Here is a 22,482-nt window from a genome sequence, read left to right as displayed (position 1 = left end):
TACTGATTTTCAAAAAAGCAAAATTTGACCAAAGCTCTTAGAATCTTGATTGTTTCACAGAATCTTAGTTATAAAGAAAATGTGATAATTCAAGAACGACACTTCACGTATAACAAAGCATGCCTTTATACCAGCTGTCCCAGAATTTGTTCAGAATTCGAAATTTATATTGACTGTAGTTTTATAGAACTTTTTTTTACGCCTTCATAATTTGGGGTTATAGTCACTGAGTCTTAAAATCAGCTTGCAGGGAACAGCCTTAAAGAACTTAGTCTTAGAGTCGTGGTGGCCTGCACATGTTTGGGCGCTGCGTTCCTCTTCTGGGCTCTGTGATACCAGGGCAGCGGTCTGCCCAGCGACTGGCCGCTTTGCTGAATGCAGATCCAGTTTTTATTTATTTTTTATTTTGAGAGAATTCAGTTTACCAAATTTCACCTTTGATTGTAGAACCAGTCAAGGCAGAATAGTCTCATCAAGGCTCTGTGATATAATTAATGCCTGAGGACCCCAGATTATCCACTTTATTAAATACTTATAGTCAAAATTCTTTCTGGACATTGCCTTTGGTGCTTACCTTAATGCCTGGTAATTGAGCACTCAAATAGTAGTTATTGGATCAACAGGCCACATTATATTTATCATTGATTCTCAAATGTCCCTTTCATATAATCAACCAATGTACTTTTTCTGGAGGGTGGGAGCAGAAAAATAACGGTGTGGTGAACAAAATTAACTTAATTTTTTTAACTGACAAATTATTTTGCAGAATTAAGTAAAGTGCTGTAAGTTGTCTTTTTACTTGGTTTACAGTTCCAGAATATTCTTCCCTATGATGATATCTTGCTATCTTCTACAGCTATGAACTTGCATTAGAAAAGGGGGAGGGAAAGAAATACAGTGGGACATTTTTGACAGGTAGGTTAAGCATGACAGTGTGCTGTTCATCGTTCTTAAAGATATATATGAGGATTGAGGGAGAGTAATTTTTTTTTAAGAGAGAAGAGAGAGAGAGAAGGGGTGGAGGAAGCATCCACTCATAGTAGTTGCTTCTCTTATGTGCTTTGACTCAGCAAACTTGGGGTTCTGACCAGGTGCCCTCAGCATTGCATGTCCATGCTTTACCCACTGTGCCTCCACAGGTCAGGCAAGTAAATTCATGATAATTATCTTGTCAAATGAACTAAAAAGAGTCTGGAGGCTTTGGTTAGAAATAAATGATAAAGATTTATTCAAGGGTCTTACGGTTTGCAAACCAGAAACACAACTAGCCAACATTTGGAAGAAGAAAAACTAAGAATTCTGTTAACATCCAAATCTGTGGAGAATTTTCATGAGTTTACTTGAGCTAAACTGATGACAATGCCAGGAGGCAAAAATTTCAAAGGATTGAGAAAATGCTTTAGAGAATGGCAGTTTTGCAGTTTATTTTATGCATTACAATTTAAAGATGTGTAAGGGGGTTTCATGAACTCTGTTGGTGATTAGGGAGGCAGAAGAAAGCAAAGTGGGGAAATCTCTGGGATTGGATAAAAAGTAAAACGGAGAAACAAAGGCTTCTTTTCTATTGGTGAGTGCAGGATAGTTACAGATGAACATTTACAGTGCGTAGAGCTGGTATTTGGGCAACAAGCTAACAATGACGGGTTCTGTGGTTTTCTGCTCTGGTGGGAGGGTAGGTACCCTTGAGGGGTTTGGAAAAGGGGATTATAGTGGCATTCCAAAGGTATGTTTCATAGATGCAAAAAGACAGTAATACCCTGGCCAGTTGGTTCAGTAGTAGACTGTCAGTTCAGCATGTGGATGTCCCTGGTTCGATTCCTGGTCAGGGCACAGGAGAAGTGACCATCTGCTTCTCCACAACTCCCCCTTCTCTCTCCCTCTCTCTTCCCCTCCTGCCTCTGTGGCTCCATTAGTTTGAGCAAAATTGGCCTTGAGCGCTGAGGATGGCTCCATGGCCTCTGACTTAGGTGCTAGAACGGCTCCGTTCCTAGCAATGGTCCAAGATGGGCAGAGCATTGTTCCCTAGTGAGCTTGCAGTAGGGGAGCATGCAGGAGTCTGTCTCTCTGCCTCCCCTCCTCTCACTAAAAAAGAAAAAAAAAAGGCTCACTTAAGGTAAACATTGACCTTGTAAAGGAAGATATGGTTCTAGGATGTGAATACTGGCCATGACTTGCTTTTAGTTAAGTTTTCATTTCAGAGCATCCTATGTGGTTACTTTAGGTCTCTGAGTTTGTCAGGCCACTGTGCAGACATTCCCTATGCTTGTCAGGTTTAATATGTGGCCCCTTCTTGGTCCATAATTTTTATTGTAAAAATTATGTTCTTGAGAAGAATTAGGCCTGTATTCTTAGTCTCTGGGTTGGTTCAAGTTGGTAATCCTCTCAATTAGTGATTTTCAACCGTGTGCTACAAGAATTTTTAAAACACGCACTATCTGACTATTTAGTTAGGGGCACTAACCTCTTTCCCTGGATTGCCAAGTAAAAAAAAATAATACAACAATAGCTGTCTGCTGTGAATGGATAAAAATTACATCCTTTTTTCTGTCAGATTGGCAAAAAAAAAATTTTTTTTTGGTGTGCTGCAGAATTTTAGTATATAGTTTATGTGTGCCATGAGATGAAAAAGGTTGAAAATCACTGCTCTAGATTACCTGTGACCTGGATAATGTATGTCAGATGATCTTTATATGTGAACATTCTTTCCCTAGTCCTTCAGGGGATAATCAGAGGGTTACTGAAGAGAAGAGTTTCCTCATACCTTAACCTACTAGACTGTAGTAATTTATCAACTTAACTATAGTGACTCCATCTTATTTCTTCACTCTATTGTTCACTAGGAACACTGCACATTCCCCTTGGATCACTTCTAAGAATAGACCACATGCCTTTTACAGATGAAAAATTGTTCAAGAAATGTTAAGTGGTTTGCTTAAATTCGCATTGAAAGTAGACATAGGACCAGAACTCAGGATTTGTTCTTTTTCTTTTTAAAATTTTTATTATTATTTGCCCTAAGTAAAGAAATATGAATTTTTAACCAGAACACAAGTGTTTGTGCTTCCTATCACCACAAAACAATACACAGAGACAAGGGTCAAATTGTGATAATGCACTCTTTTTTTTTCTTTTGAGAGAGAGAGAGAGAGAGAGAGAGAGAGAGAGAGAGGAAGCGAGAAAGATGAGAAGCATCAACTCATAGTTGCGCCACTTTAGTTGTTCATTGATTACTCCTTTTTTTTTCTTTTTTGTATTTTTCCGAAGTGAGAAGCAGGGGGAGGCAGACAGACAGACTCCGGATGCCCCCGACCCGGATCCACCCGGCATGCCCACCGGGGGGTGATGTTCGGCCCATCTGGGATGTTGCTCTGCTGCAACTGGAGCCATTCTAGCACCTGAGGCAGAGGCCATGGAGCCATCCTTGGTGCCCAGGCCAACTTTTTGCTCTAATGGAGGCTTGGCTGCAGGAGGGGAAGAGAGAGACAGAGAGAAAGGAGAGGAGGAAGGGTGGAGAAGCAGATGGGCACTTCTCCTGTGTGCCCTGACTTGGAATCGAACCCAGGACTGCCACATGCCGGGCTGATGCTGTACTGCTGAGCCAACCAGCCAGGGCCTATTGATTGCTTCTTTTTTTTTTTTTTTTCCTTCATTTTTCTGAAGCTGGAAACAGGGAGAGACAGTCAGACAGACTCCCGCATGCGCCCGACCGGGATCCACCCGGCACGCCCACCAGGGGCGGTGCTCTGCCCCTCAGGGGGCGATGCTTTGCCCATCCTGGGCGTCGCCATATTGCGACCAGAGCCACTCTAGCACCTGAGGCAGAGGCCACAGAGCCATGCCCAACGCCCGGGCCATCTTTGCTCCAATGGAGCCTTGGCTGCGGGAGGGGAAGAGAGAGACAGAGAGGAAAGCGCGGCGGAGGGGTGGAGAAGCAAATGGGCGCTTCTCCTATGTGCCCTGGCCGGGAATCGAACCCGGGTCCTCCGCACGCTAGGCCGACGCTCTACCGCTGAGCCAACCGGCCAGGGCCTATTGATTGCTTCTTATATGTGCCTTGACCAGGGGACTCAAGCCAAGCCAGTGACCTTTGGAATTGAAATCAGTGACCTTTAGGCTCAAGTCAGTGACCATGGGATCATGTCACTGGCTCAAGCCAGTAACTCTGTGCTCAAGCTGGTGAGCCCACACTCAAGCCGGCAACCTTGGGGTTTTGAACCTGGGAACTCAGTGTCCCAGATTGACGCTCTATCCACTGCACCACTTGTCAGTTGATAATGTTCTTTTAATCAGATGGTCAGTGATTTGAGAAGGCAAAGACTTTAAACTCAAAGTCTACTTAACATCTGTTGTTGTTTTTTTAAAATAAATTTTTATTCATGTTAATGGGATGACATTAATAAATCAGGGTACATATATTCAAAGAAAACATGTCTAGGTTATCTTGTCATTAAATGACAAGAGTCAGATTGTCCTCCGTCACCCTCTATCTAGTTTTCTTTGTGCCCCTCCCCCTCCCCCTAACCCTCTCCCTCCTTCCCTCCCGCATCCTCCCTCCCCCCACCCCTGGTAACCACCACACTCTTGTCCATGTCTCTTAGTCTCGTTTTTATGTGCCACCAATGTATGGAATCATGTAGTTCTTGTTTTTTTCTGATTTACTTATTTCACTCCATATAATGTTATCAAGATCCCACCATTTTGCTGTAAATGATCTTATGTCATCATTTCTTATGGCTGAGTAATATTCCATAGTGTATATGTGCCACATCTTCTTTATCCAGTCTTGGGCTTTTTGGTTGTTTCCATGTCTTGGCCACTGTGAACAGTGCTGCAATGAATATGGGGCTACATGTGTCTTTACGTATCAATGTTTCTGAGGTTTTGGGGTATATACCCAGTAGAGGGATTGCTGGGTCATAAGGTAGTTCTATTTTCAGTTTTTTGAGGAACCACCATACTTTCCTCCATAATGGTTGTGCTACTTTACAGTCCAACCAACAGTGGATGAGAGTTCCTTTTTCTCCGCAGCCTCTCCACCATTTGCTATTACCTGTCTTGTTGATAATAGCTAATCTAACAGGGATGAGGTGGTATCTCATTATAGTTTTGATTTGCATTTCTCTAATAACTAATGAAGATGAGCATCTTTTCATATATCTGTTGGCCATTTGTATTTCTTCCTGGGAGAAGTGTCTGTTCATGTCCTCTTCCCATTTTTTTATTGGATTGTTTGTTGTTGAGTTTTATGAGTTCTTTGTAAATTTTGGATATTAGGCCCTTATCTGAGCTGTTGTTTGAAAATAACATTTCCCATTTAGTTGGCTGTCTGTTTATTTTGTTATCAGTTTCTCTTGCTGAGCAAAAACTTTTTATTCTGATGTAGTCCCATTCATTTATCTTTGCCTTCACTTCTCTTGCCATTGGAGTCAAGTTCATAAAATGTTCTTTAAAACCCAGGTCCATGAGTTTAGTACCTATGTCTTCTTCTATGTACTTTATCGTTTTAGGTCTTATATTTAGGTCTTTGATCCATTTTGAATTAATTTTAGTACAAAGGGACAAACTGTACTTGAGTTTCGTGCTTTTGCATGTGGCTTTCCAGTTTTTCCAGCTCCATTTGTTGAAGAGGCTTTCTTTCCTCCATTGTGTGTTGTTGGCCCCTTTATCAAAGATTATTTGACCATATATATGTGGTTTTATTTCTGGGCTTTCTATTCTGTTCAATTGGTCTGAGTGTCTATTTTTCTGCCAATACCATGCTGTTTTGATTATTGTGGCCCTATAATATAGTTTAAAGTCAGGTATTGTAATGCCCCAGCTTCATTCATTTTCCTTAGGATTGCTTTGGCTATTCAGGGTTTTTTATAGTTCCATATAAATCTGATGATTTTTTGTTCCATTTCTTTAAAAAATGTCATAGGAATTTTGATGGGAATTGCATTAAATTTATATATTGCTTTGGGTGACATGGCCATTTTAATTATATTTATTCTTCCTATCCAAGAACAAGGAATATTTTTCCATTTCATTGTGTCTTTTTCTATTTCTCTTAACAATGCTTTGTAGTTTTTGTTATATAGGTCCTTTACATTCTTTGTTATGTTTATTCCTAGGTATTTTATTTTTTTTGTTACAATCGTGAAGGGGATTATTTTTTTGAGTTCGTTTTCTAATATTTCATTGTTGGCATATAGAAAGGCTATGGACTTTTGTATGTTAATTTTGGATCCTGTGACCTTACTGTATTGGTTTATTGTTTCTAGTAATCTTTTTGTGGAGTCCTTTGGGTTTTCGATGTATAGGATCATATCATCAGCAAAAAGTGATACCTTTACTTCTTCTTTTCTGATATGGATGCCTTTTATTTCTTTGTCTTGTCTGATTGCTCTGGCCAGAACTTCTAGCACCACGTTAAATAAGAGTGGAGAGAGTGAACAACCCTGTCTTGTTCCTGATTTAAGGTGGAAAGTCCTCAGTTTTATGCCATTTAATATGATGTTGGCTGATGGTTTATCATATATGGCCTTTATCATGTTGAGATATTTTCCTTCTATACCCATTTTGTTGAGAGTCTTAAACATAAAATTGTGTTGTATTTTATCAAAAGCCTTTTCTGAATCTATTGATAAGATCATGTGGTTTTTGTTTTTTGTTTTGTTGATATGGTGTATTATGTTAACCGTTTTACGTATGTTGAACCATCCTTGAGATTCTGGGATGAATCCCACTTGATCATGATGTATTATTTTTTTAATATGTTGTTGTATTTGATTTGCTAGTATTTTGTTTAGTATTTTAGCATCTGTATTCATTAGAGATATTGATCTGTAGTTTTCTTTCTTTGTGCCATCCTTGCCAGGTTTCGGTATGAGGGTTATGTTGGCCTCATAAAATGTGTTTGAAAGTATTACTTCTTCAAATTTTTGGAAGACTTTGAGTAGAATAGGAACCAAGTCTTCTTTGAATGTTTGATAGAATTCACTAGTATAACCATCTGGGCCTGGACTTTTATTTTTGGGGAGGTTTTTAATAGTTTTTTCTATTTCCTCCCTGCTGATTGGTCTGTTTAGGCTTTCTGCTTCTTCATGACTCAGTCTAGGAAGGTTGTATTGTTCTAGGAATTTATCCATTTCTTCTAGATTGTTGTATTTGGTGGCATATAGTTTTTCATAGTATTCTATAATAATTCTTTGTATATCTATGATGTCTGTGGTGATTTCTCCTCTTTCATTTTGGATTTTATTTATTTGAGTCCTGTGCCTTTTTTCCTTGGTGAGTCTTGCCAGGGGTTTGTCAATTTTGTTGATCTTTTCAAAGAACCAGCTCCTTGTTTTATTGATTTTTTCTATAGTTTTTCTGTTCTCTATTTCGTTCATTTTTGCTCTGATTTTTATTATCTCCTTTCTTCGGCTGGTTTTGGGTTGTCTTTGTTCTTCTTTTTCTAGTTCCTTAAGGTGTGAAGTAAAGTGGTTTACTTGGGCTCTCTCTTGTTTGTTCATATAGGCCTGAAGTGATATGAACTTTCCTCTTATTACTGCTTTTGCTGCATCCCAGAAATTCTGATATGTCATTTTGTCATTTTCATTAGTCTGTATATATCTTTTGATCTCTGCGCTTATTTCTTCTTTAACCCATTCATTTTTTAGAAGTATGTTGTTTAGTTTCCACATTTTTGTGGGATTTTTTCCCTCTTTTTTGCAGTTGAATTCTAGTTTCAAGGCTTTATGATCAGAGAATATGCTTGGTACAATTTCAGTTTTTCTAAATTTGCTGATATTGTTTTTGTGGCCCAACATATGGTCAATTCTTGAGAATGTTCCATGTACACTAGAGAAAAATGTATACTCTGTCGCTTTTGGATGAAGTGTCCTGTAGATGTCTATCATATCCAGGTGTTCTAGTATTTCGTTTAAGGCCAATATATCTTTATTGATTCTCTGTTTGGATGACCGATCTAGAGCCGTCAGCAGTGTATTGAGGTCTCCAAGTATGATTGTATTTATGTCCATTTTTGTTTTTAGGTCAATAAGTAGCTGTCTTATATATTTTGGTGCTCCTTGGTTTGGTGCATATATATTAAGGATTGTTATGTCTTCTTGATTCAGTGTCCCCTTAATCATTATGAAATGACCATTTTTGTCTCTGAGTACTTGTGCTGTCTTGTTGTCAGCATTTTCAGATATGAGTATTGCTACACCTGCTTTTTTTTGGGTGTTGTTTGCTTGGAGTATTTTTTTCCAGCCTTTCACTTTGAATTTGTTTTTATCCTTGTTCCTTAGATGTGTTTCTTGTAGGCAGCATACAGTTGGATTTTCTTTTTTAATCCATTCTGCTACTCTGTGTCTTTTTATTGGTAAGTTTAATCCATTTACATTTAGTGTTATTATTGACACTTGTGGGTTCCCTATTGCCATTTTATAAATTGCTTTCTGTTAGTTTTGTATCTTGTTTGATTCTTCTCTTTTGTTTTTCTATCGTTTGTTTTTGTTTGTTTGTATTCCATACTTCTTTCCTCTGTTGCTACCTTTTTTAAGTCAAGTGTTTTTGTGGTGATTTTTTCAAGGGTGGTTACCATTAAGTAATGAAAAGGGTACCTACCATATTCATTGTAGTACCTTATCTTATGAGTATTTCTGCCCTTCATCGTCCTTTGCTACTGTTAATCTCCATCCTCTCCCCCCCTTTTTTTCTTTTGTTGTCACAGTATAAATTTGGTTTTATTGTGTTCTTGGTGGAGCTGTTACTTGTGGTTTTGTTTTGTTTTGTTCTTTGAATCTGGTTGGAAAACCCCCTTAGTATTTCCTGGAGTGGGAAATGATAAATTCCCTCATCTTTTCTGTATTTGTGAATGTTTTTATATCTCCTTCGTTCTTGAAGGATAGCTTTGATGGGTATAGTATTCTTGGCTGAAAGTTCCTCTCTTTCAGGGCTTTAAATATTGGGGTCCACTCTCTTCTAGCTTGTAGAGTTTCTGCTGAGAAATCTGATGATAATCTAATAGGCCTTCCTTTATATGTTGTACTCTTCTTTTCCCTGGCTGCCTTGAGAATTTTTTCTTTGTCATTGGTTTGTGCTATCTTCATTATGATGTGCCTTGGAGTAGGTTTGTTGGGGTTAAGAAAACTTGATGTTCTGTTTGCTTCTTGAATTTGAGACTTTAGTTCTTTCCACAGGCTTGGGAAGTTCTCGTCTATTATTTGTTTGAGTATATTCTCCATTCCATTTTCTTTCTCTTCTCCCTCTGATATACCTATTATTCTTATGTTATTCTTTCTGATGGAGTCAGAAAATTCCTGTAGGGCTTTCTTGTTTTTTATTATTTTTGAGTCTCTTTCTTCTTCTCTCTGTTGTGCCTCAAGTTGCTTGTCTTCTATTTCACTAATCCTACCTTCTATCTGGGCTGTTCTATTAGCTAAGCTTGTTACCTCGTTTTTCGGCGCATGAATTGAGTTTTTCATTTCTGTTTGATTTGTTTTTATAGTTTCAATTTCCTTGGTAATATATTCTTTGTGATCGTTGAGTTGTTTTCTGAGCTCCCTAAATTGCCTTTCTGGTTTTTTTTTGTATATCTCTGAGTATTTTTAGGAATTCTATTTTAAATTCTCTGTCATTTAGCTCCAAGGTTTCCAATATGTTAAATTTTTTTCTCCATAGATTTTTCCACATCTATTTGTGTTACCTATCTTTTGTATCCATAATATTTGATTTTCTTTTTCTTATTGGCGTCTGAGGGTGGTCTTGTTGATAGCACTAATTAGAATTAATAAAGAATAAAAAGTAAAAAAAAAAGAAGAAAAAAAAAGGAAAAAAGAAAAACACCCCACACAAAAAAAAACAGTAATAATTTATTTTTTCCCCCTTTTTTCTTTCTTCTCTTCCCCTCCTCTCATCTCCTTAGGGAAATATCGTGATGACCTGTGAATTATATTATGCTAAGTGGAACAAAAACTGCCTATAACGGAGGGCCTGATTTGGGGTGAAGAGTTCAAGGGGTAAAAAAGTGAGTAGGGACCTTCTAAATGCAAAAAATGGAGAAAACTTTAGACAAGTATAAAATGATTTGCTTGTAAGTGATGGTCGACTAAGAGGTATAATGAGAGGGATAAGAGGGAAACAGAAAAAAGGAGAAAAGAATAATAAAGAAGAAAAAAATATAAGTAAAAATCTGTTGTATTAAGTGGAGCAAAGACTAAATACAATGGAGATCTTGGGTTGGGAGGAATGCTAATGAGTTAAAAAGCAAAGGAAAAAGTACCCAAAATGCCACAAAAACAAACAAACAAAAAACCAAAAACAAAAGCAAAAAAAACCCAAAAAACCTTGAGTCCCAGATTAAATAATTTGTTCGTGATTGAGGATTGAATGGGAGGAAAAGTAAAAGGAGAAAAGAAGAAACAAATAGAAAGGGAGAAATAAGAAAAAGAGAAAAACGAAGGAAGAAAAAAAGGAAAAGAAAAAAAACAAAAGGGGAGAGAGTGAGAGTTAAGGGTTTTGGAGTGTAACCCTAAAGGAGAGTAAGGATGAAGAAAAGAAATAAAATGTAACACTCATGGGTAGTGTAGTTCAAGAAAAGGGAAGAATAAGATGGGCAGAGAATAAAAGGACTGAGGTGGAGGAAATAGAAATAATAATAAAGGCAATAAGATTGAAGAAACAAATAACAATGAAAAAATAGTGGAACAAGTTATAAAGTCTGTGGATTTTTCTTGATTTTGAGAGGTTAACTTCTTCCTTTTTCTTTTCTCTCCCTCTTCCTGGTCAGTGACTCTGTAACCTAGGCTCTGCCCCTGTGTCACGCTTAGGTAGGGATTTGCAGTTGATGGGATTCTATGGCAATGTCATATAATTGGCTTTAGTCTCGTTGGTAGTCAATGCTTGTTGGTGTTTGCAGGGTCCAACAATGAGAGAGTTTGCTTTCCCGGAGCCTCTCTCCTAGTCTCCCCTTCCTGAATTATCAGCCTGGTGATCCAACTATGAGGCTGCCACTGCTTCTGCCTGGGGAGTAAGAGGCTCAAAGAGCTGGGAAATCCCCACTCTATCCCCACTCAGCGTAAGGCTCTGGCAGTCAGAGCCTCCAGTGTAATCAGGCGGGGCTGGGAGCCAATTGTTGTCAAGGTGACTTTCAATAAGCCTTTAGGCCTGTTCAGCACCTAGCATTCAGTTGGACCACTCAACCCAGGCTTTCCACACTTTGTAGCCTGATTTGGCTGGGAAGAAGAGGCACAAGTCGCTGCTTCCTGTATAGATCTTAACATCTGCCAAGTCCCTTGTAAAGCCAGCAGCCGTGGCTACCATCACAGCAGCCCGGCCCATGCAGGTTCACATTGGATTCAGACAGTCGGTAAAGAAACAACGGAGCCAAAAGCTGATGGGCCATCATCTTTAATCCTAGCTTGCACCCAGTGGGCAAGGAAAAACACACACTGGGCTCCAAAACGCACTCACATTCAGTGCTCACAAAGCTACTGACTTATCCGAGTTTCCTAGAATCAAAGGTTTCTAGTTCACCAGACTTATCCACCTCTGTTCCCCATCTCCTTCCCTCTCCCTGCACAAACTCTGCACTAACTGGCTTCTCACTCAATACTCCGCCATCTTGGCTGCTTCTCCTGGCCTCCTCCACGTGGCCTTTCTCTGCTCTGCTCTCTAACGCTAATCCCAGGAACCAAGAGAGCAAACTCCTGTTCGGCCCCTATTTTATAGTGTAGAAATCCAAACCTTTAATCCAATATACATAATAGGGAAGTCTCTAATACAAAGTCACTTATCTGAGTCAAGATGGGATTGTACCATCCCACATCAAAAAGGGTGGGAAAGGCTTAATCCCAAAACCAAGCCCCAGGCTACAAGGATTCTGCCTGCCCCCAACACACATTAATATCACCTGGGCAACGGCCTCCATGTGGGCAGCACCATCTTTAACAAAGTGAGCATAATACATTTTATCTGCCCAACATCCCTCTTGTTAGCGTATATCCATGAATATGAAGGCTCTGTCAATCAGAAGTTGCCCCCGCCCCTTTAGCGAGAGGCACTAAAAAATATCACGCCTCTTGTCTTGGATCGCAGAACTGAGAGAGATCTTATCAATTAGAGCCCTGTGGGTGCGCAGATTTCGTGGGTTAAGCTATCAGTGATTGGATCTGCAGCTGTGCTCCAGAAAGTATTTCAAGCTGCCCACGTGCCCCTCCCCCAATGCTTGATTGTTAGCTTGAATGGCTGGGTGAGGTGCCCCGCCCACGGAGAGAAGCTCCGGAGTAGGGAAGATAGCTTTGGCACCCTTCCCGCTTGCCTTGCCGCTGGCGGCTGGGGTGCACTGGGTGCGTGGGAGAATGGGGCACTCTGGGTGTGTGGGCGAGTGGGGTGCTCTGGGCACATGGGCGAGTGAGACGTTCAGGGTATGCAAGCGAATGGGGTGCTCTGGGCATGCCGGTGGCTGGGGACTCTCACTCGCAGTGCGCGGGCTGCTGGGGACGCTCCCGGCGAAAGGGAGCTTGCTCTGCCACCGGACCGCGGCGCAGGGCGCGCGCGGTTTCTCACGGCGTGCAGGCGGCTGCTCGCAGCGCTCAGGCTGTTCTTCCCCAAGTGTGGGCGGGCAGTTGTACGTGTGGGTTGACTCACCACAGGCACACTTCCTCCTCGGCTTGAATGAACGTCCATGCGGTAGTTAGCTTCCTCCATACCCTCGGCTCCGTCCTGTCTCTCAGATTCAAGTGATAACAGCCCTTTTTCCTTCAGTGTGTGTGGAACTCCGGAATGCTCCAAGGATAAATTTTTCTGTTTCTAGTTGATAAATTTGTTGAGATTTTGGGGAGATCTGTCGTATGCGCTGCTCATGGCGCCATTTCCGTGACGTCACTGTCAACATCTGTTTTCAAGCTGGGTCTTTTATATTATTTTTAGGGTGGTTGGTAACAGTTAAAATCATAAGCATATGTGATCAGTCATGCAAGGATGGAAGCGGTGAACTTTTCTCAGGATTGTCTTCAAAGACTTTAACATATGTCCCTTGAGATTGTCTGATCAGATTGTTTTGTCCCAGAGATCTCTTGATTGATGTCAGGACATCTGGTCTACTCCTAGACTTATGAATGCTTGATCATGCCATCTAAATCTGCAAAACAATTTCTTAGCCAAGTATCCTTGGAGAAAAGGCAAAGCAAATTAAATTGTATAAGATACATTGTTTAATATTAACCCCTTACCCTCTGTAGCCCCCTTTCAAGTTGACAGTCTGTCCTTTGAATAATGGAATAGATAACTAAGACTGCAAAATTTTGAAACTGGTGTTATATAGCCTATTATTTTAGATATAGCGATTAGGAGGTGTAACCTTAATATTGAATTTTTGTAAGTATAGTTATGTACAGGCATTAGTCTGGGAATTTCAGTCTGCCTGAAATTTCAGGCTTCCTTAAGCTGGTGGGTCTGAAATCCCCAGGTAGCTACAGGGGAAGGCAAAAGTAGGTTTACAGTTGTGAGCACGTGAAACACAGAGTTTATTTATTTTTATTATTTATTATATTATTTTCTATATGAACAACTATAAACTTGAAACCAGAAAAATATTTGTGTTCATGCTTCCTGTCACCACTCTGCCAAATAAGTAGAGACAAGGATTGAATCTTTAGGGGCACTTTGTTCAGCTGGCCAGAGATTTGAGAAGATGGGGGTTCTGTACCCCAAAACCATCTTAACACCTCATCTAAGCCAACCGTTTTTATTTATTTATTTATTTATTTATTTATTTTGTATTTTTCTGAATCTGGAAATGGGGAGAGACGTCAGACAGACTCCCGCAAGCATGTGACCGGGATCCACCCAGCACGTCCACCAGGGGGCGACGCTCTGCCCACCATGGGGCGATGCTCTGCCCCTCCAGGGCGTCGCTCTGTTGCGACCAGAGCCACTAGCACCTGGGGCAGAGGCCAAGGAGCCATCCCCAGCGCCCGGTCCATCTCTGCTCCAATGGAGCCTCGCTGCGGGAGGGGAAGAGAGAGACAGAGAGGAAGGACAGGGGGAGAGGTGGAGAAGCAGATGGGCACCTCTCCTGTGTGCCCTGGCCGGGAATCAAACCCGGGACTTCTGCACGCCAGGCCGACGCTCTACCACTGAGCCAACCGGCCAGGGCCTAAGCCAACCGTTTTTATAAGGGGAAGAAAGGGATAGGTAAGAGGGTTTGGAATTGAGAGAAAAGTTAACTAGATAAAACTTGCAGTTCAGGGATTTTTCTAGTGTTTTTTGTTTTGTTTTAATCTGCTGACCAGTAATTCTTTATCTGTGTTCTTGTCAGTGGGCGTTTTGTCCTTGGAGCATAGATACCATTTTGCTTGTGGATCTCCTGGACCTGGTGCACAAAGGTGGATTGCTTGCAGCCTCCTGAAGTCTTGTAGATCCATTTATGTATCCATTATCTGCAACAAAGCTTTTTACTTGGATTAATCATTAAGCCTATTGATTATAACTAAAAGCTACTATTACTAAAGCTAAATTTATAACTCTTGAATTTCCCTATCAAACCACTTTTGTCCCATTTTGTGTTTGCGTTTGTGAAAGAAAAGGGGGCCACATACTAAACCTGACAAGCTCAGAGGAGGTTGTAAAGCCAGTAGCCAGGGCCAACATCACAGCCGCCCGGCCCATGCAGGTTCGCATTAGATTCGGACAGATGGTAATGAAACAACAGAGCCAGAAGCTGGTGGGCCATCATCTTTAATCCTAGCCTGCCCCTGGCGGGCAAGTAAAAACACACACTGGGCTCCAAAACCCACTCATTCAGTGTTCACAAAGCTACTGACTTATCTGAGTTTCCTAGAATCAAAGGTTTCTAGCTCACCAGACTTATTCACCTCTGTTCCCCATCTCCTTCCTTTTCCCTGCACAAACTGGCTTCTCCCTCAGCACTCCACCATCTTGGCTGCTTCTCCTGGCCTCCTCCACGTGGCCTTTCTCTGCTCTCCTCTCTAATGCTAATCTCAGGAACCGAGAGAGCAAGCTCCTGGTCTGCCCCCATTTTATAGTGTAGAAATCAAAACTTTTTTTTTTTTTTTTGTATTTTTCTGAAGCTGGAAACGAGGAGAGACAGTCAGACAGACTCCCACATGCGCCCAACCGGGATCCACCCGGCACGCCCACCAGGGGCGACGCTCTGCCCACCAGGGGGCGGTGCTCTGCCCCTCCAGGGCGTCGCTCTGCCGCGACCAGAGCGACTCTAGCGCCTGGGGTAGAGGCCAAGCTCTGCCGTGACCAGAGCCACTCTAGCGCCTGGGGTAGAGGCCAAGGAGCCATCCCCAGCGCCCGGGCCATCTTTGCTCCAATGGAGCCTTGGCTGCGGGAGGGGAAGAGAGAGACAGAGAGAAAGGAGGGGGTGGGGGTGGAGAAGCAAATGGGCACTTCTCCTATGTGCCCTGGCCGGGAATCGAACCCGGTTCCCCCGCATGCCAGGCTGACGCTCTACCGCTGAGCCAACCGGCCAGGGCCGAAATCAAAACCTTTTAATCCAATATACAAACAAGGAAGTCTCTGATACAAAGTCACTTATCTGAGTCATAATGGGATTCCTCATCAGAGTGCACCACCCACATCATACAATCATTCAAGGGTGTGGGGAAAAGCTTAGACTTAAAACAGCCTTAGTCTATAACGACCTGGCCTGCTTACAGCCTGTTCCCCACACCCAATACAAACTATAAGAGAGCAAACATATATCATATTTACAAACTTATTTGACCAATAAAGGTCCATATGGCAGGCCCTACAAATTCTAGAGACCAAAAGTAACCACATAGGATGGTCTGAACAAAATTTCTAACTAGAGCGAGTCATGACTGGTAATCACATCCTAAGTCTGTATCTTCCTTAACAAAGGTCAATCTTTACCTTAAGGAAGCCTGTTTATTGTCTTTGTTAAAAAATGATTTTAGAGAGAGAAAGCTGTGGGGCGGGGAGAGAGAGAGATAAAGAAAGAAACATCAATTTGTTGTTTCACTTATTTATGCATTCATTGGTTGATACTTGTGTGTGCCTTGACTGGGGATTGAACCTATGACCTTGGTGTATCAGAACCAGGACATGGCTCTAACCAACTGAGCTATAAGGTCTTTTTGCATCTACAATATCACCCTCAGAATGTCAGAGTAATCCCCTTTCCCCAGACTCCTGAGGGTATCCCCACAGCACCAGAGCACAAGACCTCAGAACCCTCATTATTATCTTGTTGCCCATCTCTGTGTGCTGTAAATGTTCATTGTTAACTATCTTATACCCACCAGTGTAAAAGAAGCATTTGTTTCCTCATGTTATTCTTGATCCAACTGCAGAGATTTCCCTTGCTTCCCTAATCTACCACCAATGAATTTCATGTAAACCCCTTATGTCTCCCCCTCTTGATAAAATAAGCTGCAAAGCTGCCACTCTTTGGAGTTTTCTTTATCCATTGAAATTTTGCTTCCTAGTAACTGTCACTGTGGCTCAAATTAACTCAGAAATTCTCTACAAGTTTGAATATTTATGTCGACACATTGAATTTATTTGTATAATGGTGAGTTTAGGACAAGAGATGAGGATAAGTTCAGAAGGTTTAATGTTGAGTTACTTGGGGGTAGAGAAATGAATTGGAATGATGGATATGAGAACATAAACAGACAGAGAACATCAAGGAAATTTCTGAGTACCTGTGAGTTATATGGAGCCCCAGAAATAATTGGTTAAATTTGTGGTGGTGTGTGTTTTGCACTGTTAAAGAGTAAAATTCAACTGAGCAATTTTTTTTTAATTTATTCATTTTTTAGAGAGGGGAGAGAGAAAGGGAGAGAGAGAAGGTGGGGAGGAGCTGGAAGCATCAACTCCCATATGTGCCTTGACCAGGCAAGCCCAGGGTTTCGAACCGGTGACCTCAGCATGTCCAGGTCGACGCTTTATCCAGTGCGCCACCACAGGTCAGGCTCAACTGAGCAAATTTGAAGACTTAATTGGCTTTATTAAACAATTCATAAATTGGGCAGCATTCCATCTAGCTATAAGGAGGTTGTACAAAATGGAAGTTTTTTATAGGCAGAAGGGTGTGGCAGAGCAGTTAGTAACAAAAGAAAAGGAAGGATTATTTTTAGGCCAGGTCATTTTCTTTTGGGGGAAGAGACTAGAGCATTTATTTATTTATTTATTATTTTTATTTTATTTTATTGATTTTAGAGAGAGAGGAAGAAAGAGAAAAACCCATTCCATGTTCCACCTGTTTATGTATTCATTGGTTGATCCCCAGACTAGGGATCGAACCTGCAACCTTGGTGTATCAGGGACAACATTCCAACCAACTGAGCTACCCGGGTAGGGTTCAGAATGGTAGCATTTTTTGTTGGGCTGATTACTTCATTAGTATTGATCTGGAAATTCGACTGATTGGTTTAAAATTCCATTTCTGGGAAAGGCTGGAACTGCAATTAGGTGATGTGCTTTAGCAGAAGTAACTTCATTTTGATCTGTGGTGTGTGTGTGTGTGTGTGTGTGTGTGTGTGTATGCGCGTGCGTGCACTTCCGTTGTCTGTTGTCATTTTTTTTTATTAGATAGAGTAAGGGAAAAGAGGTCTGTGCCGCTGACTAAATAGTCAGGTATTGCATGCTTTCTCATTGGTTGTTGGTTTTGTTTTTTTATTAATTGAACTTATTAGGATGACATTGGTTCACAAAACCATAGAGGTTTCAAATATATGACTTGATGAAACACCATTTGCCCCCTGTGTCATTCACCCCTCCAAGCAAAATATCTTTCTGTCCCATCCCCATTTTACTCCCTTTGCCCACTTCCACCTACCCCCACCCCTCTTTCCTTCTGGAGAGCACACAGTGGTGTGTCTATGTGTTATATATAAGTTGTTTCTTTCTTTTTTTGTGTGTGTGGCAGGGACAGAGAGAGTCAGAGAGAGGGACAGATAGGGACAGACAGACAGGAAGGGAGAGAGATGAGAAGCATCAATTCTTCATTGTGGCACTTAGTTGTTCACTGATTGCTTTCTCATATGTGCCTTGATGGGGGGGGGCTACAGCAGACCGAGTGACCCCTTGCTTGACCAGTGACCTTGGACTCAAGCTGGCAACCTCGGGGTCTGGAACCTGGGTCCTCCATACCCCAGTCGTATGCTCTATCCACTGTGCCACCACCTAGTCAGGCAGTTTTTTTTTTTTAATTTTTTTTGTATTTTGCTTAAGTTGGAAACCGGGAGGCTGTCAGACAGACTCCCGCATGCGCCCGACCGGGATCCACCTGGCATGCCCACCAGGGGGCGATGCTCTGCCCATCTGGGGCGTCGCTCTGCCGCAATCAGAGCCACTCCAGCGCCTGAGGCAGAGGCCACAGAGCCATCCTCAGTGCTCAGGCCAACTTTGCTCCAATGGAGCCTCGGCTGCAGGAGGGGAAGAGAGAGACAGAGAGGAAGGAGAGGGGGAGGGGTGGAGAAACAGATGGGCGCTTCTCCTGTGTGCCCTGGCCGGGAATCGAACCCGGGACTCCAGCACGCCAGGCCGACGCTCTACCACTGAGCCAACCGGCCAGGGCCAGTTTTTTTTTTTTTAATTGACTTTAATGCAAGTACAATTTCCAAGACAAGGAAATTTAAGTATAAATGTAAATGTTTCTATAAAACTGAGGATCTTTATTTAGGTTACGTACAAGTTTTGGTGTTTCTTATTTCAGTGGATTTAAATTTTTTTATTTTTGGTAGAAACTTATCTTCAAAAAAACATATTGATGGGGGAACTGAAGAGTTTAAATTTTAGCTTCAGTAATGGTGGCTTTGGTTATGGTATGAACAGTAGGCATAATGATTAACACAGTTAAAGCTTTTTTTTTTATAATTTTTATTTATTTATTTATTCAGTTTTAGAGAGGACAGAGAGAGGGAGAGAGAGAGAGAGAGAGAGAAGGGGGGAAGGAGCTGGAAGCATCAACTCCCATATGTGCCTTGACCAGGCAAGCCCAGGGTTTCGAACCGGCGACCTCAGCATTTCCAGGTCGACGTTTTATCCACTGCGCCACCACAGGTCAGGCCAACACAGTTAAAGCTTTGTTCCAGGAACTGGGATAGCTGAATAGGCCTCCACCTTTGTCGGCCTTACAAGACTTAACGAAATCTACAAGATCTTGAGTGACCCATCTTTGTGCCCCGGAGGCCTGCAAGCAAAGTCTTTGTATTCTAAGGATATAACTCTGTATTCCAAGGACAGAGCTCTTTCTCACTATGATCTGATTAACTCTCCCTTGAAATCTCAAAAATCTTTACCTACCCTTTTCTTCCTCTTATAAAAAAGTTGGCTGGGGAAAGGGAGTTGAGATGATTTGGGAATGTAACTCCCATCTCTCCAGATTGCCAGTCAACTGAATAAAGTGTCCATAAAGATTCAGGCTGTCTCTGAATTGGTGATGAGCAGCATGAACTTTGATGTATTTTATGGTTTCAATATGAGTGCAGATGGGCTGTATTTGAAGCAGGAATTGGGGCTCCAGACCCCTGTTCACCCTGTATTGCCACTTGAACTGCTCCTCTGAAAAGATGCTCACGGGGCGCCTCTGAGGAGTTCCCAGCATTCTCCAGAGGGTTTGAAAGCCAGTGTGTAGGAGGTGTCAACATAAGAAACTTCCAAACCTGTAAGAACTTTTTAGGAGTTTATTTGAGCTAAACCATCTACAATTGCTGGGAAGCAAAGTCTCAATGAATTAAGAAAGTGGTCCGGCCCTGGCCGGTTGGCTCAGTGGTAAAGCGTCGGCCTGGCGTGCGGGGGACCCGGGTTCGATTCCCGGCCAGGGCACATAGGAGAAGTGCCCATTTGCTTCTCCACTCCCCCCTCCTTCCTCTCTGTCTCTCTCTTCCCCTCCCACAGCCAAGGTTCCATTGGAGCAAAGATGGCCCGGGCACTGGGGATGGCTCTTTGGCCTCTGCCCCAGGCGCTAGAGTGGCTCTGGTCGAGGCAGAGCGACGCCCCGGAGGGGCAGAGCATGGCCCCCTGGTGGGCAGAGCATCGCCCCTGGTGGGCGTGCCGGGTGGATCCCGGTCGGGCGCATGCGGGAGTCTGTCTGACTGTCTCTCCCCGTTTCCAGCTTCAGAAAAATACAAAAAAAAAAAAAAAAAGAAAAAAGAAAAAAAAAGAGAAAGTGGTCCAGAAAATGGTGGTTTCACTGCCTATTTTATACAGAGACGTAAGGGGATTACATGAAATTGTTTGAATTGGTGATGGATTAGGCAGGAGGTGGGAGAAAGCAAGACAGGGAAATCTCTGGGATTGGAGTAAAAGTACAGAAACTTTTTTTACGTAGACCGGAATAAGATACTGTAGTTCATAGTTAATTAACATTCACATTAATTACATTAACAATGACAGTGAAGGGACTTGTGGGTTTCTGCCCTGGTGGGACACGGCCTGAGAGGGGGACAGGAAAAGAGGGTTACCTGCATGTTATCAGATACAGTAGTGTAGGTGCAAAAGACAATGGACAGGCTAGATTAAGTCAAACATTGACCTTTGTGAGAGAAAAATACCTCCTTGGAACATGACTACCTGCCATGAACTGTTTTTAGTTAGAAAGTTTTAATTTCGGACCATCCTTTGTGGTTCCTTCAGGTCTCTGAGTCTGTGAGGCCACTGTGCAGACATTCCCTGAGCTTGCCAGGTTCAGCATGTGGCCCCTTTTTTCATCCACAGAGGCATCAGGTAATAACTAGACTGCAATATAAATACTTTCATTAGTTTTACTATGTATTATCAAGGATTGAGTATTTTCAAGTTTCTGCATGGTCAGGGTTTTATAAAGTAAGAAAACTAGAACCTGGGTTAAAGAGCAAGCATTGGAAGTTAAAAGATGACTGAAAAGGGAACTAACTCCCTGGAAGCTTTTTTATCTTTTTATTTTATTTTTTTGGTATTTTTCTGAAGTTGGAAACAGGAGGCAGTCATACAGACTCCCGCATGCGCCCGACCGGGATCCACCTGGCATGTCCACCAGGGGCGATGCTCTGCCCATCTGGGGCGTCGCTCTGTTGTGACCAGAGCCATTCTAGTGCCTGAGGCAGAGGCCATGGAGCCATCCCCAGTGCCTGGGCCAACCTTGTTCCAATGGAGCCTCACCTGCGGGAGGGGAAGAGAGAGACAGAGAGGAAGGAGAGGGGGAGGGGTGGAGAAGCAGATGGGTGCTTCTCCTGTGTGCCCTGGCTGGGAATCAAACCCGGGACTCCTGCACACCAGGCCAATGCTCTACCACTGAGCCAACCGGCTGGAGCCGGAAGCTTTTGTTTATATTTCAAAGGCTTGTAAAACTCAGAGCTTCTGAGACATTTCCCAAGACTGAGATTGTAAAACCAATGAAGTTTATCTCCCCACTGGAGACATTTATTTATATTCCAAAGGGTAAGACTTCAGGGACTTTCTCTTTTTCTTTCCAAGAAGAATTTGTTTACCCTGGGAGATTAATTTAGCTGTTTTTATAGACTGTAGTTTCATATTTTGGGGACCTTTCCTATGGTTCAGCTGTTGTGTGTGAAGGCCTTCAACTGACTGTCATTACAATGCCCATGGCATATTAGCTGTGGGAAAATATGGTGCATTTTTTGATGTAATATCTGATCTCTGCTTTAGAAACCTTGTGTTTACTTTTAGATTTTATGAGTAAGTACAGATATTAACATATTTTCAGTGTAAAATATTAAGTGTTGGTGAGGGTGTGAAGAAACGGAAACCCTCATGGAGTATTGGTAGGAATGCAGACTGGTGCAGCCACTGTGGAAAGCAGTGTGGAGTTACCTCAAAAAAATTAAAAATGTAACTGCCTTTTGACCCAGGATTTACACTTCTGGGAATTTATCTGAAGAAACCCAAAACACTAATTTGAAAGAAGAAATGCACCCCTATACTCATTGCAGCATTATTTACAATAGCCAAGATATGAAAGCAGCCCAAGTACCCATCAGCAGATGAGTGGATGAAAGAGCTGTGGAGCATTTACACAATGGAATACTACTCGTCCATAAAACAAGAAGGAACTCATAGTCTTTGTGACAGCATGGATGGACCTGAGAGTATTATGCTAAGTGAAGTAAGCCAGTCACAGAAAGATAAGTACCATATGATTTCACTCATGTGGAATCTAATAAAAAGAATGAAAAAGCCAAACAGAGACAGACTCATAGATGGAGAACAGATTGATAGCTGCTGAGATGGTGGTCTGGGGATAGAAGTGAAGGGATTAAACAAAAAAGGACAAAGAAAAGAGAGACTCTCACTGACATGGACAACAGTGTGGTGATTGCTAGAGGGGAGGATAAGAGGAGGTGCAGGAGGACATACGGGAGATAAATGGTGACGATGGGGGTGAACACAGTGTGGTGTATAGAAGATGTGTTGTAGAACTGTGTACCTGAACCTTGTATAATTTTGTTAACCAGTGTCACTCCAATAAATTCAATTTAAAAAAAAAAGAGAGAGGGGAAGGTGCTAAGG

The 22,482-nt window shown here is 42.1% G+C and overlaps 1 protein-coding gene across 1 annotated transcript in view; it reads left to right on the top strand.

Moving 5' to 3' along the window:
* Positions 1 to 22,482, top strand: part of SUGCT (succinyl-CoA:glutarate-CoA transferase) — a 249,485-nt gene that overhangs the window by 828 nt on the left and 226,175 nt on the right. Inside the window, exon 3 of the mRNA XM_066343682.1 lies at positions 857 to 915. Within this exon, the coding sequence (XP_066199779.1) occupies positions 857 to 915 (59 nt within the window). The remainder of the gene's footprint in view (positions 1 to 856; positions 916 to 22,482) is intronic.

The sequence above is a fragment of the Saccopteryx leptura genome, chromosome 6 (genome assembly GCF_036850995.1).
Source record: "Saccopteryx leptura isolate mSacLep1 chromosome 6, mSacLep1_pri_phased_curated, whole genome shotgun sequence".
NCBI lineage: Eukaryota > Metazoa > Chordata > Mammalia > Chiroptera > Emballonuridae > Saccopteryx > Saccopteryx leptura.
This window is presented reverse-complemented; position numbering and strand designations above follow the sequence as displayed.